Source organism: Chiloscyllium punctatum, chromosome 30 (genome assembly GCF_047496795.1).
Source record: "Chiloscyllium punctatum isolate Juve2018m chromosome 30, sChiPun1.3, whole genome shotgun sequence".
In the NCBI taxonomy this organism is placed as follows: Eukaryota; Metazoa; Chordata; class Chondrichthyes; order Orectolobiformes; family Hemiscylliidae; genus Chiloscyllium; species Chiloscyllium punctatum.
In genome coordinates this window covers 26540650-26557368 of record NC_092768.1, presented here as the reverse complement: position 1 = coordinate 26557368, position 16719 = coordinate 26540650, and the positions used below count along the sequence as shown (strand labels likewise).

The 16719-nt window shown below is 43.9% G+C and overlaps 2 protein-coding genes across 2 annotated transcripts in view; one reads left to right on the top strand and one right to left on the bottom strand.

The window, feature by feature from the left end:
- The window catches only part of LOC140455314 (zinc-binding protein A33-like), a 147149-nt gene that overhangs the window by 113714 nt on the left and 16716 nt on the right, over positions 1–16719 (top strand). The gene's annotated exons all lie outside the window — the stretch shown is intronic.
- LOC140455326 (zinc-binding protein A33-like) lies at positions 3947–15582 on the bottom strand. The gene is made up of 6 exons (XM_072550103.1): positions 14275–15582; positions 14089–14184; positions 13762–13995; positions 11675–11697; positions 9470–9585; positions 3947–6280 (listed from the first exon to the last, which is right to left on the bottom strand). The coding sequence occupies exons 1-6, from the start codon at positions 14671–14673 to the stop codon at positions 5730–5732; spliced, it is 1419 nt and encodes a 472-aa protein (XP_072406204.1). The 5' UTR covers positions 14674–15582; the 3' UTR covers positions 3947–5729.

The window sequence follows — 16719 nt, the reverse complement described above, 5'->3', positions numbered from 1 at the left end:
AAACCATGCTGACTATCCCTAATGAAATTATTCTTTTCTAGATGATTACACATTTCTTAAGAAACTTTTATTACATTATGGATGCAATGTTGATGTTGTATGACCTCAATAATCTTAGCAATGTTGATCATGTAATTATTGTCAGTTATATTTTTAAAAACCCATTTGCTTCACTAATGTCCTTTAGTGTTGAAATCTGTCTGACCCACACATGACCTCAGACACAGAAATGTGGTTGTCACTTTACTGCCTGCTGAACTGGTTTAGCAAAACATTCAGTACAAGGACAGTCAAAGATAAGCAACAAATGCTGGCCTTGCCAGCAACTCCCACATCCAGGAAAGATTACAAACAAAAATCGTAGCCTCTGCTATGTTGAACATTATGCCTTGTCTGTTTTTCACTCTTATTAAACGTGAAACAAACACAGTGTCTCCCATCTAAGTAAATCTCAGGCCTATCATAGCCTTTTCCACATTGAAGACATTGATCATTGGCTAATAAGTTTGGCAGTAAGATTGTCCTCTTCAGCAGCTGCCATCTGTTTTTTTTCAATGGCTGTCCTTTCTTTCATGGAGGCTTTTAGATCGCCTTTGAAATATTCACATTGATCTTATGTAAATGGTCTTTCTACCCATAGGATCAATGGGATAATTTCAAAGGTTATGAAAAGGGATTTTAACTTTCCAAACATAGACTGGAGCTGCCATAGTGTTAAGGATTTAGATGGAGAGGAATTTGTAAAGTGTGTACAAGAACATTTTCTGATTAGTATGTGGATGTACCTACTAGAGAAGGTGCAAACTTTGCTCTACTCTTTGGAAATAAGGCCAGGCAGGTGACCTAGGGGTCAGTGGGGGAGCACTTTCGGGCCAGTGACCATAATTCTATTAGATTTAAAATAATGATGGAAAAGGATAGACCAGATCTAAAAGTTGAAGTTCTAAATTGGAGAAAGGCCAATGTTGACGGTATTAGGCAAGAACTTTCAAAAGCTGATTGGGGGTAAAGGGACGGCTGGAAAATGGGAAGCCTTCAAAAATGAGATAACAAGATTCCAGAGAAAGTATATTCCTGTTGGGTGGGAAAGGAAAGGATAGGGAATGCTGGATGACTAAAGAAATAAAGTGTTTGATTAAGAAGAAGAAGAAAGCATGTGTAAGGTATAGACAGGATAGATCGAGTGAATCTTTAGAAGAGTATAAAGGCATTAGGAGTATACTTAACAGAGAAATCCGGAGGGCAAAAAGGGGACATGAGATAGCTTTGGCAAATAGAATTAAGGAGAATCCAAAAGGTTTTTACAAATACATTAAGGACCAAAGGGTAACGAGGGAGAGAATAGGGCCCCTCAAAGATCAGCAAGGCATCTTTGTGTGGAGCAGCAGGAGAGGGAGCAGATACTAAATGAGTATTTTGCATCAGTATTAACTATGGAAAAGGATATGGAAGATATAGAAAGTAGGGAAATAGATGGTGATATCTTGCAAAATTTCCAGATTACAGAGGAGGAAGTGCTGGATGTCTTGAAACGCATAAAAGTGGATAGATCCCCAGGGCCTGACCAGGTGTACCCTAGAACTCTGTGGGAAGCTAGAGAAGTGATTGCTGGGCATCTTGCTGAGATATTTGTATCATCAATAGTCACACATGAGGTGCCAGAAGATTGGAGGTTGGTTAACATGGTGCCACTCTTTAAGAAAGGTAGTAAGGAGAAGCCAGGAAACTATAGACCAGTGAGACTGATGTTGGTGCTGGGCAACTTGTTGGTTGGAATCCTGAATTACAGGATGTACATATATTTGGAAAGGCAAGGACTTATTAGGGATAGTCAACGTGGCTTTGTGGGTGGAAAATCATGTCTCACAAACTTGATTCAGTTTTTTGAAGAAGTTACAAAGAGGATTGACGAGGGCAGAGCAGTAGATGTGAGCTATATGGACTTCAGTAAGGTGTTCGACAGGGTTCCCCATGGGAGACTGATTAGCAAGGTTAGGTCTCACGGAATACAGGGAGAACTAGCCATTTGGATACCGAACTGGCTCAAAGGTATAAGACAGAGGGTGGTGGTGGAGAGTTGTTTTTCAGACTGGAGGCCTCTGACCAGTGGAGTGCCACAAGGATCGGTGCCTGGGTCCTCTACTTTTTGTCATTTACATAAATGATTTGGATGCAAGCATAAGAGGTACAGTTAGTAAGTTTGCAGATGACACCAAAATTGGAGGTGTAGTGGACAGCGAAGAAGGTTACCTCAGATTACAACAAGATCTGGACCAGATGGGCCAACGGTCTGAGAAGTGCCAGATGGAGTTTAATTCAGATAAATGTGAGGTGCTGCATTTTGGGAAAGCAAATCTTCGCAGGACTTATACACTTAATGGTAAGGTCCTAGGGAGTGTTGGTGAACAAAGAGACCTTGGAGTGCAGATTCATAGCTCCTTGAAAGTGGAATCGCAGGTAGATAGGATAGTGAAGAAAGCGTTTGGTATGCTTTCTTTTATTGGTCAGAGTATTGAGTACAGGATTTGCGATGTCATGTGCGGCTGTACAGGACATTGGTTAGGTCACTGTTGGAATATTGCGTGCAATTCTGGTCTCCTTCCTATCAGAAAAATGTTGTGAAACTTGAAAGTGTTCAGAATAGATTTACAAGGATGTTGCCAGGGTTGGAGGATTTGAGCTATGGGGAGAGGCAGAACAGGCTGGGGCTGTTTTCCCTGGAGTGCCAGAGGCTGAGGGGTGACCTTATAGAGGTTTACAAAATTATGAGGGGCATGAATACGATAAATAGACAAAGTCTTTTCCCCGGGGTAAGGGAATCCAGAACTAGAGGGCTTAGGTTTAGGGTGAGAGGGCAAAGATATAAAAGGGACCTAAGGGGCAGCTTTTTCACACAGAGGGTGGTACGTGTATGGAATGAGTTGCCAGAGGAAGTGGTGGAGGCTGGCACAATTGCAACATTTAAGAGGCATTTGGATGGGTATCTGAATAGGAAGGTTTTGGAGGGATATGGGTTGGGTGCTGGTAAGTGGGACTAGATTGAGTTGGGATATCTGATCGGCATGGACGGGTCGGACCGAAGGGTTTGTTTCCATGCTGTACATCTCTATGACTCTATGACTCTTATTAGAGAATTATTTGTGTGGACCTGATTCTGGCCTTTTCAGCACAATGTAATTATATTTCTGCTTTAATAATCCAGAGGCTAAAATAACAATCCAGTTATGTAAATTCAAACCCATGGCCACCAGTTAGGGAACTTATTTTGCCCAAGCTAAAATACAAAAATGGTGCAATTGCTTTACTCATCGTGGTCCATGGGCCACCAAAAGGTAGTTAAACATGTTTGTCAGTGAATTGCAGTGCACAAATAAAAGAATATATTGAATGGAGGACTCTAATTACTAAAAATGGACCACGTTAGTCGTGTGTAAAGAACAGACAGCTAAGCATTTTTAGAATGTGTTCAGTAGAATTATCTGCAGTAGTACATTTCCAGTGAATTGAATAATGAGACACTGCTGGGCCTTGTTTGGGGGAATGAGTTAGCCTAAATGGATTATGTGTGAATAGTGATCAATAATCATTTCCTAATGTTTAGGTTGGCTATGGAAAACGGCAAAAATAATCTAGAGCAAGAGTATTTAAGTGGGGGAAAACCATAATTAATGGTTCAAGAACATATCTGGTCCAGATCAATTGTATTCAAAGATTGACAGGCAAAACTGTAGCTGAACAATAAGCTGCACTAATAAAAAGAATTTTGATTTCAGGTACTGTTACATACATTTCACTGAAATGAGAAAACAAGTCAAACGAATGTAGAGCTCCTAGATGATGAATGACATAGAGCTTGAATTAAAAAAGGAAAATATAGGTTTTTTAAGAAAATTGATAAGGAAGAAGTCAGAGATAGATTATCTATAACTAAAGTGAAACAGATGAGATGCTTTCAAGGATATGGAGTAAAGTTAGTCAAAACTGTGGAGACGCTGGCAAATTTTCAAATTACATTTGGATTCAGGACTAATGAAAGAGGACTGAAAATCTGCACATTTAACACACGTCCAAACAAGAGGGTGTGGCGATATTACAATCCGGTCAGTTTATTTTCAGAGATGGGGAAACTTAGGAACAAAAGTTGGGACATATTCAATGGTTTTGCCATACTAAATTGCCCATACTTTCCAGGATATGCATTAGTCAGGGGTAAATGGAAAGTAATGGGGAATGGATTTGGTGGGATACCCTTTGGAGGGTCAGTGTGGACTTGTTGGGCCGAAGGACCTGTTTCCACACTGTAGCGATTGTATGATTCTATGAAATGTGGGGTAATTAAGGAAAGTTATCACAGCTTTCTTAAGGGAAAATCATGTTCTTTCAGTTTTTGACATGAGATAACAACGCAGTGATTGAGATAAAGTGGTTTACGTGCACTTCCATAAAATATTTTGTAAAGTGTAGCACCGTAGATTTTAGACGGACAGCACAGACGCAACTGGAAAAAAATACACTGTTTTGTTCTGTGCTCTATTGGAGATTGTTATAAAATGATGGGTGGGTTGCTCTTCGGAGGGTCGGTGTGGACTTGGTGGGCGGAAGGGCTTGTTTCCACACTGTAGGGAATCTAATCTACAGGGGCGATACAGTGGCTTAGTGGTTAGCACTGCAGCCTCACAGCATCAGAAACCAGGTTCAATTCCAGCCTCGGGCAACTGTCTGTGTGGAGTTTGCACATTGTCCCCCTGTCTGCATGGGTTTCCTCCGGGTGTTCCGGTTTCCTCCACCAATCCAAAGATGTGCAGGTTTGGTGGATTGGTATTAGGTGCGTCGTTCAGGGGAAATGTAGAAAAATAAGGGAATGGGACTGGGTGGGTTACTCTTCGGCGGGTCGGTGGATGGTTGCTGGGCTGAAGGGCCTGTTCCCATACTAAATTCCAGGCCAGCCTTGCTCACAGTTGAGCATCACAGCTAATCTCGGCGAATGTGAGACTGCAGATGCTGGAGATTAGAGTCTAGAGTGTGGTGCTGGAGAAGCGCAGCAGGTGAGGCAGCATCGGAGGAGCTGGAGAATCGACGTTTCGGGCAAAAGCCCTTCATCAGGTGAGATAAATGGGAGGGATCACAGCTAATCTGCCAACTCCTCTCAGGTTCGTTCCTACCCAAAGTCGTCCGAGATTTACTGTTAAAAAACATAACAGCGGGAATATCCATCACCGATAGGAAGGACAAGTGTTCAGGAGATTTAAGGGAAATATTGACGGATACTCATGCAGATCAAGCTCTGAGTTTTTTTTTTAACAAGGTTGTTACTCCCCGCTCCGGGCCTTGAGCGTCTCTCCTTCTGTCACCAACCAGGAAAAACATTCAAGGAAACACCATCTGACCCGCAAAGTTTCGACTGACAGTGTAATGAAATTAGTTGGTGCCTCCTTAAAAACGCTGAACCCATCCTGAGAACCACTGACCAATTCACCTCAAACACCATCGTGTAGCGCCACCGTGTGGAACAATATTACACGCAGGAAGGTCCCCGGAGCTCACAGTGACTTCTAGCTCCTAATTCTCTCTGTACGACTAATCGTCTATTTGTTTCTTCTCTCTCCCTCCTTCTTTCCCCCAACCCTACAGAGCTTTTTTGCTGATCTTTCGGTTCCCGTTTTGATACGGGGTTTCTTCCCAAAATGTTAACCTGGTTTCTCTCTCTCCACCAGAGACCGACCCCCATGTCAGTGCCCTTTAATCCCGGAGATTGTCAGCGGGGCGGAGTTTTTCCCATCATCATTCCCTCCTGGGTGGAAGAAGGGAAAGAGCCTCTCAGTGAAAGTGTGGGTGAAAGTGTAGAGATGGGACATGGTGTCTGCATTGTAAAATGATACCTGTCCATCCTCATAGTCCAGGAAAACCCCGATCTTCCGGGGATTCTCACTCAGGGAGAGGGGGGTCCGTGAAGGAGATGTGGCTGCAAAATAAACACTTCCAGCAACCAGCCTCAAAATCCAGTAACCGGTGTCAGGTTTTGGGTCTATGTCCCCTTTCCTGTCCACAGACTCTCGGGCGACTCCCACTCTCCACTCGGTCTTGTTCGCGACCTCCACCTCCCAGTAATGTCTCCCTGATTTGAATCCCTCTGATCCCAGTACAAAGGGGCAAGGATCAAATCTCTCCGAGGAGTCAGGCAGCAGCTGCCATTTGTCTCCATGTTTCACGCTGGTCCGGTCCTCAGACAGGATGAGCTGTGGGTGCGCTGTGTTCGGATCCAGAGTCAGAGACGCTGGAGCTGGGGGAAATTGAAACAATGCAGTTAGTGAGGGAGAGGCACTGCATGGGTTGGGACTGCATGGGGAGAGGGAATAATGTATACAGAAGCACAGAATGTGGAGGTACGATCGCTGGGAAAGGGGAGACTGGAGAATAAGTGGAGGAAGGCAACACGGTTGCCAAAAGGAGACATCACCTGATGAAGGAGCGTCGCTCCGAAAACTAGTGTGCTTCCAATTAAACCTGTTGAACTATAACCTGGTGTTGTGTGATTTTTAACTTTGTACACCCCAGTCCAACACCCGCGTCTCCAAATCATGGCCAAAAGGAGAGGAAGGGCTGAAGAACGGAGGGAGGAAAAGGGTGAGGAGAAAGAGAGAGAGAAAGAAACAGTGAGAAATGAAGAAATGGAAGCGTGAGGGGAGCGGGAAGTGATGAAAAGGGCATGGCGAGGAAGAGAGGTGGTGAGAAACAGGTAAATAGAGAGGGAGGTGACAAGTGGTAGTACAATAGTGGTGCTTGAGTGAAGACTGACCGTTGGAAAGGGGAGGGAAATTTGTTTGTGGGGGCAAGAATTTGAGAGCATGGTGTGGAGAGAATGGAGGAGGAGGGGGTGGTGAGCTTGTGCAGACAAGGAGCGAGAAGACTTGAGAGACAGAATGAAGGAACAGTAATGGGTACTATAGCGCGGGAAGGGAAGAGGAGAGGGAGCCCAGAAATTGAGGTGTGAGTAGGAAAGCAAATATGGATCAAAATGGAAACGTGGATATTGGAAATCAGAAACAAAAACAGAAATTGCTGTAAAACACAGCAGGTGTGACAGCATTTGTGGAGAGAAATCAGAGTTAACGTTTCAGGTCCAATGTCCCTCCTCAGAACGGATGGTAGCTCAGATAAATATGGTTTATATGCTGAAGACAGGGTGGGAAAGAGGGTAAGGAGTAAATAACAGGTGGACATAGAGCCCAAGGAAAGAGAAGGACAGTTGGACAGACAAAGGAGTGGATAACAATTAACCTAGGAGAATGAATAACTACTAATGAGGACTGTTAGTGGTTAACCATGAGTTATGGTCCCTTCAACATAGGGAAACAAAGTATAGACTGGGTGAACTCTTTGGAAAACATCTACGTTCTATCTGCAAAGAAGACCCTCAGCTTCCAGTTTCCTACTACTTCAACACATTACTTTGTTCCCTGGCCAACATGTCTGTCTGAGCCTTGCTGCAATGCTCCAGTGAAGGTCAGTGCAAGCTCGAAGAACAGCACCTCATTTTCTGCTTGGGAACTCTACAGCCTTCTGGAAACAATGTCAACACTTTTAGGGCTTGAGGCATCTTCTCCTTACACAACCTCCAACACCAGGCCTTGCGATTACATTGTCTGCTGTATTACAGAACCACTAACAATCTTTATTAGGAGCTTTTCATTCTCCAAGGTAATTGTCATCCACTCCTTTAGGTGAAAACAATGACTGCAGATGCTGGAAAGTTTTACTTGCACATCCACTAATATCATTTATTGTATCTGTTGTTCCCAATGCGGTCTCCTCTACATTGGGGAGACTGGACACGTCCTAGCAGAGCACTTTAGGGAACATCTCCGGGACACCCACACCAATCAACCACACTGCCCTGTGGCCCAACATTTCAACTCCCCCTCCCACTCTGCCAAGGACATGGAGGTCCTGGGTCTCCTTCACCGCCGTTCCCTCACCACCAGACGCCTGGAGGAAGAATGCCTCATCTTCTGCTTCTGAACACTTCAACCCCAGGGCATCAATGTGGACTTCAACAGTTTCCTCATTTCCCCTTCCCCCACCTCACCCTAATTCCAAACTTCCAGCCCGGCACTGTCCCCATGACCTGTCCTACCTGCCTATCTTCCTTTCCACCTATCCACTCCACCCTCCTCTCTGATCTATCACCTTCATCCCACACCCATCCACCCATTGTACTCTTTGCTACCTTCTCCCACCATCCTCCCCGACCTATCACCTTCATCCCCACCCCCATTCACCTATTGTACTCTATGCGACTCTCTCCCCACCAGCACCCTCCTCTAGCTTATCTCTCCACACTTCAGGCTCTCTGCCTTTATTCCTGATGAAGGGCTTTTGCCCGTAATGTCGATTTTACTGCTCCTTCGGATGCTGCCTGAACTGTTGTGTTCTTCCAGCACCACTAATCCATCATCCACTTGTTTGTCTGTCCAACTGTTATTCCTTCCCCTTGGGATCCATCTCAACCTCCCATTTACTCCTTATTCCCTCACTTCACCCTATCTGCTGCATAAAGACAGTCTATTTCTTAGCTGCCATCAGTTCTGAGGAAGCTCAGTGGACCCAAAACATTTACTCTTTTTTTTTCTCCACGGGTGCTGCCAGACCTGCTGAGCTTTTCCAGCAATTTCTGTTTTTGGAACTGTTTTTTAACTGGTGAGAAATGTGAACTGCATATTTCATTGGCAATGGAAGCTGCCTCTGGTTTAAATTTCTTTCCATGGCAATGTCAGGTGGCCCACGAAATCAATAGCAGAGAACAAACCGCCCCTATCCCCTCAAAGTGCTGAGCAAGTACTTCACATCTTCCTTCTCTCTTTCCATAACCTGTCCCCCTCCAGTTCTTTCCCCACATGCTCTTCTTTAATAAATTGAACTTATATCATTGGGGAAATCTGCACCTGTACTCCTTTCATTGCAATCTGCGTGTCTAGATTGTTAATCCAGTTACATTACCATTACACTGTACTCCACTGTTGCCCTTTGCCGGAGTGCTGCTGAGAACACCACCGGGAGTAGTGGCCACTGCTGGTAATCCAGGTACAGGAAATGTAAAAAAAGGGTCACCATTGGGGGTCTGGGAAAGTGGGGCATTTGGAGAGGGAAAGACAAGGATAGGTGGTTCAGAAGATAGGCTTTTAATGGCTTTTCCTGCCATCCTTTTCCTGGGTCCTTGATTGTAATCCCACCGCCCCACTGAGTCCCATTTCATTCAGTAGAAATGAAATATCTAACTGAGTGCTGCTCAATTCCTGATCTACCATTGGGTTGTAGGAGAGAAGGGCTGAGTGCAAGTATGTGACGGGACAAACAGGATGCTGCATTTAATTCTACCTGGCTTCAATGACTAGTTAATCCAAGGGCATGGAACCTGATTATCCTTCTCTCAGATAGTTTATTAATTCAGGTAATTTAAAATGAATTTTACCTGGATTGATGATGTTTATCATTTCTCTCCACGCTGTGTACTGTACAGGCCCTTTGAACTTTCCAGTCAACAATATGCCATCCTCTATTTTCATTATTCGTTGTTCTTCACCAAGCCTGCAAGTATTAAAATGGTAACATTGTAAATTGACCATAAATACTTTCATCACTTATATTTTGCATGACTTGAAGGATGCAATGAAATAAAAGTCAAGAATAGTCTTAGCATTATAAAGGCTAACAAGGACATAAAGACTTCAAATAGATTTTTTGAAAATCACTGAAAGGGACAGCATGCACACACAATCACAGGTGGACAAGGAGCCACCATTTCCCCCTCTCCCAGGTGAGAAAGTATTGAGGAGAGTTTTCCTCAGGTAATGTGTTTACTACTTATGTGGGGAGCAGAGTCTGCATGTCTGTGTGCTATCAGCACTCACAACGGTAACATGAGCCCTGCACATAGTTTCACAATGACCTTGAAAACCGGTTGGTACAGTTGACATACCTTCAATGATGATCCAGCATACATGACTAGGATAAATCTCAGTCAAACATCCTGAAGTCAGCGGTTTGGTTTGCACCTTCTGATCAGTGAGGACATTACGTGCCATTTAGGTATAGCTAATTAGACTCGATGAGGAGGTGCCAGTGTTGGACTGGAGTGGACAAAGTTAAAAATCAACACCAGGTTATAGACCAACGGGGTTATTTTGAAGTACCTAAAGGCATGTAGGCCAGGTGGATTACCCCTTGGAAGCATAAGAGTCAGGGATGAGATGCCCCTCGGAGGGGCCGAATGGTTTGCTGTAGAGAGTCTATAAACCTGCAGGCAGTTAGTTGCTATAACCTTGCCTATGTCATTTGAGTTGTTCCAAATTCCTCAAATTTAATTTTCTCCACAAACCTCCATTGTGCTCTAATTACAATCTGACGTTTTGTGATTGTGTGGGTGTGTCTGGTACTGTGTGTGTTGGGGAGTGAGTCATTGTGGAAAAAGTGAGGACTGCAGATGCTGGAGATCAGAGCTGAAAATGTGTTGCTGGAAAAGCGCAGCAGGTCAGGCAGCATCCAAGGAGCAGGAGAATCGACGTTTCGAGCATGAGCCCTTCTTCGGGCTCATGCCCAAAATGCTGATTCTCCTGCTCCTTGGATGCTGCCTGACCTGCTGCACTTTTCCAGCAACACATTTTCAGAGCGTATTATTGTGCCTGGAAGGGAAATTGTGATTCCAGTTTGTTTTGCTCCTTCACAATCTTCCATGCAAAGTGCAAAACTTCACACAGCCTGTTCAATCATTAACAGAGCACTCCCACCCCTGTGTTTTCACATTTCATTAGTCGATGATCCCTGAATTCTGTTACTTTATTGAGTAAACTAATGGTTCTGAAAGAGTAAATGTTCAAACTACAGTGAGCTCTGCCGGGTCACAGAGCCTCAAGTAGAGAACCAGGGACTCTGCTTAAGAACTAAAATAACTTTTATATCATTATTGAGATTCAATTAAAAAAAACACATTATTGCCTAAGAGAAGAGCTTCTCTTGCTGTGAATTATTTGTTGACCTGTGCATTATTGCTTGTACAGTTACAACATTTAAAAGGCATCTGGATGGCTATATGAGTAAGCAGGGTTGACAGGGATATAGGCCAAGTGCTGGCAAATTGGGCTAGATGAGGTTAGGATATCTGGTTGGCATGGAGGAGTTGGACAAAAGGGTCTGTTTCTGTGTTGTACTTCTCAATGACTCTACTAGCTTTCGGAACGCTGTTCCTTCATCAGGTCTGTTAGGCATTTAGACTACAATAGAATGCAATGGGAAAATAGTTAACCTTTTATGACCTCCGGGAAACGTATACCGAGCTTTGTATAAGTTTATTTTGTTTACTGTAGTAAGGCTGTAGTTTTGTTTTAAGACTGTTCGGAGGCTGAACAACTAGGTTTAAACTTTGAATTAACAGTTAGAATATATGACATTTACAAAGGCTAGGGAGAGTTGCGCTGTCCATTCAAAATAGGGTGTGTAACTGTATTTTAAGTGTAAAAGTCCTGACTATTTGTAACTGGGAGAGCCTTTGAGCACTTGTAGTAATTGAATCACTTATTCTTTGTACTCAAATTGCTAAGTGTCCACTCTGTTATTTAACACTTTCCATTTGACTCTTCAAAAATGTTCAGAGTTTCAGGGGGAGAAAAGCATGTCCTACCTTATCTTCTGGTTAGCTTCCTCCTGAAAGAAATAAATCACCAACAGTGAGGAAGATAGTAACAGACTCATGAAAGACATTGGCTGGTGAAGTGAGCTGACAAGGATCAGTTTTTTTTTTAATATTGAAAAGGTGAGCTGAAACTGACTACACTTCACATCAAGGCAACATTTGTCTGTGTATATCTTCAAGAATGCCGAGAAATGCTCGAGTCAATGGGAAGCAAAGAACATATCGGAGTCACACCTAGGACAAAGGAACTACATTGTGGTTGTGGACTTAATCATCTGAGCCCAGGACACCAAGAGTTCTTCAGGGTAGATATTTTCCGAATCAACTTGTTCAGAGATGTTATTACACACCTCTGGGGCATGTGGGTCTTGAACACTGGCCTCCTGGCATTCCTGATGAAGGGCTTATACCCAAGGGTCACCTCTCCTGATTCTCTGCCTGACCTGCTGTGCTTTTTGACTCCTGGGTCAGAGACAGTGTCTCTACCACTGTGGCACAAGAGCCCTGAAATTCTTAAAGTCGTGTCCTAGATTCAACCAACTTTAGTTGTTTTGTCAATGATCTGCCCTCCATCCTAAGGTCAGAAGTGCAGTTGTTCACAATGTTCGGCACCATTCATGACTGCTCAGATTTCAAAAGCAGTCTGTATCCATAAACAGCAAGACCTGGTGCTTAGGAGGTTCAAGCTTAGGTTAAAAAGTGGCAAGTAACATTCGAGACATACAAATGCCAGACAATGATCATCTTCAACAAGAGAGATTCTAACCATTGCCCTTGACATTTTATGGCATTACAATCATTGCTTAATTCCCCACTTTCTACATTCTGCGTGTTACCATTGACTAGAAACTGAACTGGATCAGACATAAACAATAATGCTTTAAAACAGTTCAGAGGCTAAAACTTGTCTGGTGAATAACTTGTCTCCTTTCTCCCCACTATCTATCCAAGGCACAGGTCCGAGATGTGATGAATGAGAGCAGCTCCAAAAACATTCAACAAGCTTGACATTATCCAGAACAAATCAGCCAACTTAATTGACAACCCAGCTTCAACATTCATTTCTTCCCAAGACAACAGTGTGCACCATCGACAAGATACACTGAAACAACTCACCAAGCTTCCTCCAGTACCACCTTCCAAATCCACGGTATCTGCCACGTAAAAGGATAATGACAGGAGATGCGTAGAAACAACACCATCTGTGAATTCCTGTCTAAGCCACACATCACCCTGGCTTCAAAATATACTGCCGTTGGTTTTTGTGTGACTGGGGCTTGTCCTGGAACTTCCTTCCTAAGAATAATATAGGTGGCCCTTCACTCCAATGACGGCCATGGCTCAAGAAGGCAGCTCACATCAGCTTCTCCGGAGCACTTAGGGATCAGAAATTAATGCTGGCCCAAACAACCACATCCCATGACCAAATAAAGAAATGTGTGTTTTAGATAGGAATATGGGGAACTGCGGGAACTTCAGAGAATTGGCAAAATCGGACTGTTAAGATTTGCTTTTCACAATAACAATGAATCAAAACAGATAATACTGTAATTACTCAGCAGTACTGGCAACAAGTGTGCAAAGGTTAACCAAATGAATGTTTCAGGTCATGGGCCTATTCTTTAGAGCTGGTAATCGGAATGTACTGCCTGACACGATGGGGGAAACATGCCCACAGCACTTTCCAAAATAGAATTGGGTGTAGACTTAAAAAGGAAAAAGATATAAAATTATTGTGAACTCCTAAACAATATTAAACTTGTGCAACACTAAAGTTAAGGGTTAAGATCACCACAATGCAATCCTGAGGTGTTACAGGTAGACAGTGTGAGAATCAATTAAACCAACAGCAGAACCACCCTGGTAAAGATAAGTCAATGGGTTAAAACCTGCTTCTCTTTGTTTAATTAAGTGCTGCATTTATTGCAATGTTACAAGTCAGTTGTTTTGTAACTGGCTGATGTTTCAGTGAGCAAACACATTGGACTGCAAACACTAACACCGTTTTCTTTTCACAGATGCTGCCAGCCCTGATGAGTTTCTCCAGCACTTTCTCAAGCATTCAAGCACCTCACCATCAGAAATGCCACCTCGTCTTTTTGCCTTATTTCTTTCTGCAGTTTTGAAATGTCCTTCTCAATAGAACTTAAATGTTCCTGAATCTCTTGACGGTTTCTCTCCATTGGTTCCAGAATCCTCTCCTCTTCTTCCCTGAGATCTCTGAGTAAACGCTGCTCTTTCTCAGTGAGAATCTGGTGCATTTTAGTGAACTCGGATGTGATGTGGGTCTGCAGACTGCTCGCCTGTTCCTACCAAATGAAATGTGAAACCTCATTAATGTCCCGCGATAAAGGGAACAAAACTAACCGAGATCCCAGAGAATCAGCACAGGGAGACCTCACCCTAATTTGAGAAATCTTCCGTTTCTGTTCCAGTTCCTTTTCTAGAACCGCCGATTTCTTCTCTGTGAGAGAACTTAGAGAAGATTTCATCTGATCCTGGGTTTGAGACAGTAAAACGACAGAATGAAATTTTAAACCATGGAAAATGTAATTTAGGAAAATCAGATGTCAAGTCATTTCCATTACCTGGTAGATTTCAAAAGCTTCATTGACCGGCATAAAGTTGTGAGATTTGTGCTCCCGCGAATCCCGACAAATCAGACAGATCAATTTCTTGTCAGTTTCACAAAACAGTTTCAGCTCTTCCTGATGTTCCTCACAGTGAAGTCGATTTGCCCTCTTTTTCGGATCCAGCTTTAACTTTCGAGCGTCCCGGGCCAGATTCGTCAAGGTGCGGTTTACCCCGAGGTTTCCTTCCGGGAACACCTCTCTACATTCCGGGCAGGAGTTTTCCCAACTCTGGGTGATACAGGTGAGGCAGAAGTAGTGTCCACACTCCAGTGGAACGAGATCGGTAAAGAAATCCAGACAAATGGGACAAATGATTTTTTCAGTCCTACTCTCGGCCTGCTGTCTGGAAGCCATGTTTACACACTCGACCCTTCGGTTTGAAACCGTTTATCCGTTTCAATGTTGCTGATGCTGTGCTGCCGGGAACATCCAGTTTTGTAATTTCCTGCTGAAGGTCACGGAATTGTTACAGTGCGGAATGAGACCGTACGGCCCTTTAGTACTGCACCGGCTCTCCCAATGACCGCTACATCTCCAGAGACGTCCCTCTGCTTTCTCTCCTTCATTCTGCGCATCGTTAGTTTTCAAATAAAAGTCAAAACCTCTTTGAAGGATTCGATTGAACCGACCCGCACCACATCCTCAGGATAGGGATGTCAGACTTTCGCCACCCGTTGGTGAAAACCCACCCTTTCACGAGTAGCATTACTCTCTTGTTTTAAAATCCTTCAATCACTTCTCCGCTCAGCCTTGGCTTCTCTCAAGAAAGCATGGCGTGGAGGTATCGGGGGTTTGACTGCGGTGGACAAAGTCAGAAGTTAGGAGAAAGTGAGGACTGCAGATGCTGGGGATCAGAGTTGATCAGTGCGGGTCAGGCAGCATCCGGGAGCAGGAGGATCGACGTTTCGGGGAAAGGTAGCCGAGACTGCAATGGGTAGCTGAAGGTGGAGGTGGAAGTGTTAGGTCGGAGCGGATAGGTAGGATGGAAGATGGATAGATAGGGCAGGTCAAGAAGACGTCGCCCAGTTGGAAGGTTGGATCTGAGATAATGTGGGGGGAGGGGAAAATGAGGAAACTGGTGAATTCCCCATCGATCCCGTGTGGTTGGAGGGTCCCAAGGCGGAAGATGAGGCGTTCTTCCTCCAGGCGTCGGGTGGTAAGGGTTTGGCGACGGAGGAGTCCCAGGACCTGCATGTCAGAAGTTACAGTCACCACATTATAGTCCAATAGGTTTACTTGAAACCGCAAGCTTTCAAAGCGCTGCTCTTTCCTCAGGTGAAGTCCAAGTAAACAGTTCTAGCTTTTCTAATATATCTTCATGACCAAAATTCCTCACCCCCGGAACCATTTCCATAAATCTATTGTTTTCCAATAATTCCTGAAGCGTAGTGCCTAGACTCGGATGCAATATTGCAGCTGGGTCATAGATTTCTATAACACAGAAAAGGCCCTTCGGCTCATCCAGTCTGTGCTGGTCAAAGATGTCTGCCTAACTAAAGCCAATTCCATTTTCCAGCACTTGGGCCTAGCCTGTGTGCTTTGGCCCATCTATTTTCTAACTTCCGAATTGTTATGACTGTTTCTGTCTCTACCACCCTCACATATTCAGATTTCTACCCCCCTGCTGGATGAAAAGGTTCTTCCTCGCATCTTCTCTAAACACTTACTTTAAATTTATGCTCACTGGTTATTGATCCCGCCATCAAGGGGAGAAGTTTCTTCCTGCTTATCCCTATGGAAGGACGTTGTGAAACTTGAACTGGTTCAGAAAAGATTTACAAGCATGTTGCCAGGTTTGGAGGGTTTGAGCTATAGGAAGAGGCTGAATAGACTGGACGTGTTTTACCTGGAGCGTCGGAGGCTGAGGGGTGAGTTTATAGAGGTTTATAAAATCACGAGGGGCATAGATAGGGTAAATAGACAAGGTCTTTTCCCTGGGGTGGGAGACTCCAGAAGTAGAGGACATAGGTTTAGGGTGAGAGGGGAAAATTTAAAAGTGACATAAGGGGCAACTTTTTCATGCAGAGAGTGGTGCGTGTATGGAATGGACTGCCAGAGGAAGTGGTGGAGGCGAGTACAATTGCAACATTTAAAAAGCATCTGGATGGGTACATGAATAGGAAGGGTTTAGAGGGATATGGGCCAAGTGCTGGCAAATGGGATGTGATTAATTTAGTATATCTGGTCGGCATGGACGAGTTGGACCGAAGAGTTCGTTTCTGTGTTATACATCTCTATGATTCTATCTCGATTATGTTCTGTGCTTTAAGGAAAATAAACCCGAAAATAAACTCGGTCAGCCCATTCTCTCTTCCTATTAAAACTCGCTAGCCCAGGCAACTTCAAGGTAAATCTCCTCTGCACTCCGCAATGCTACTACATCACTTCTGAATAAACACA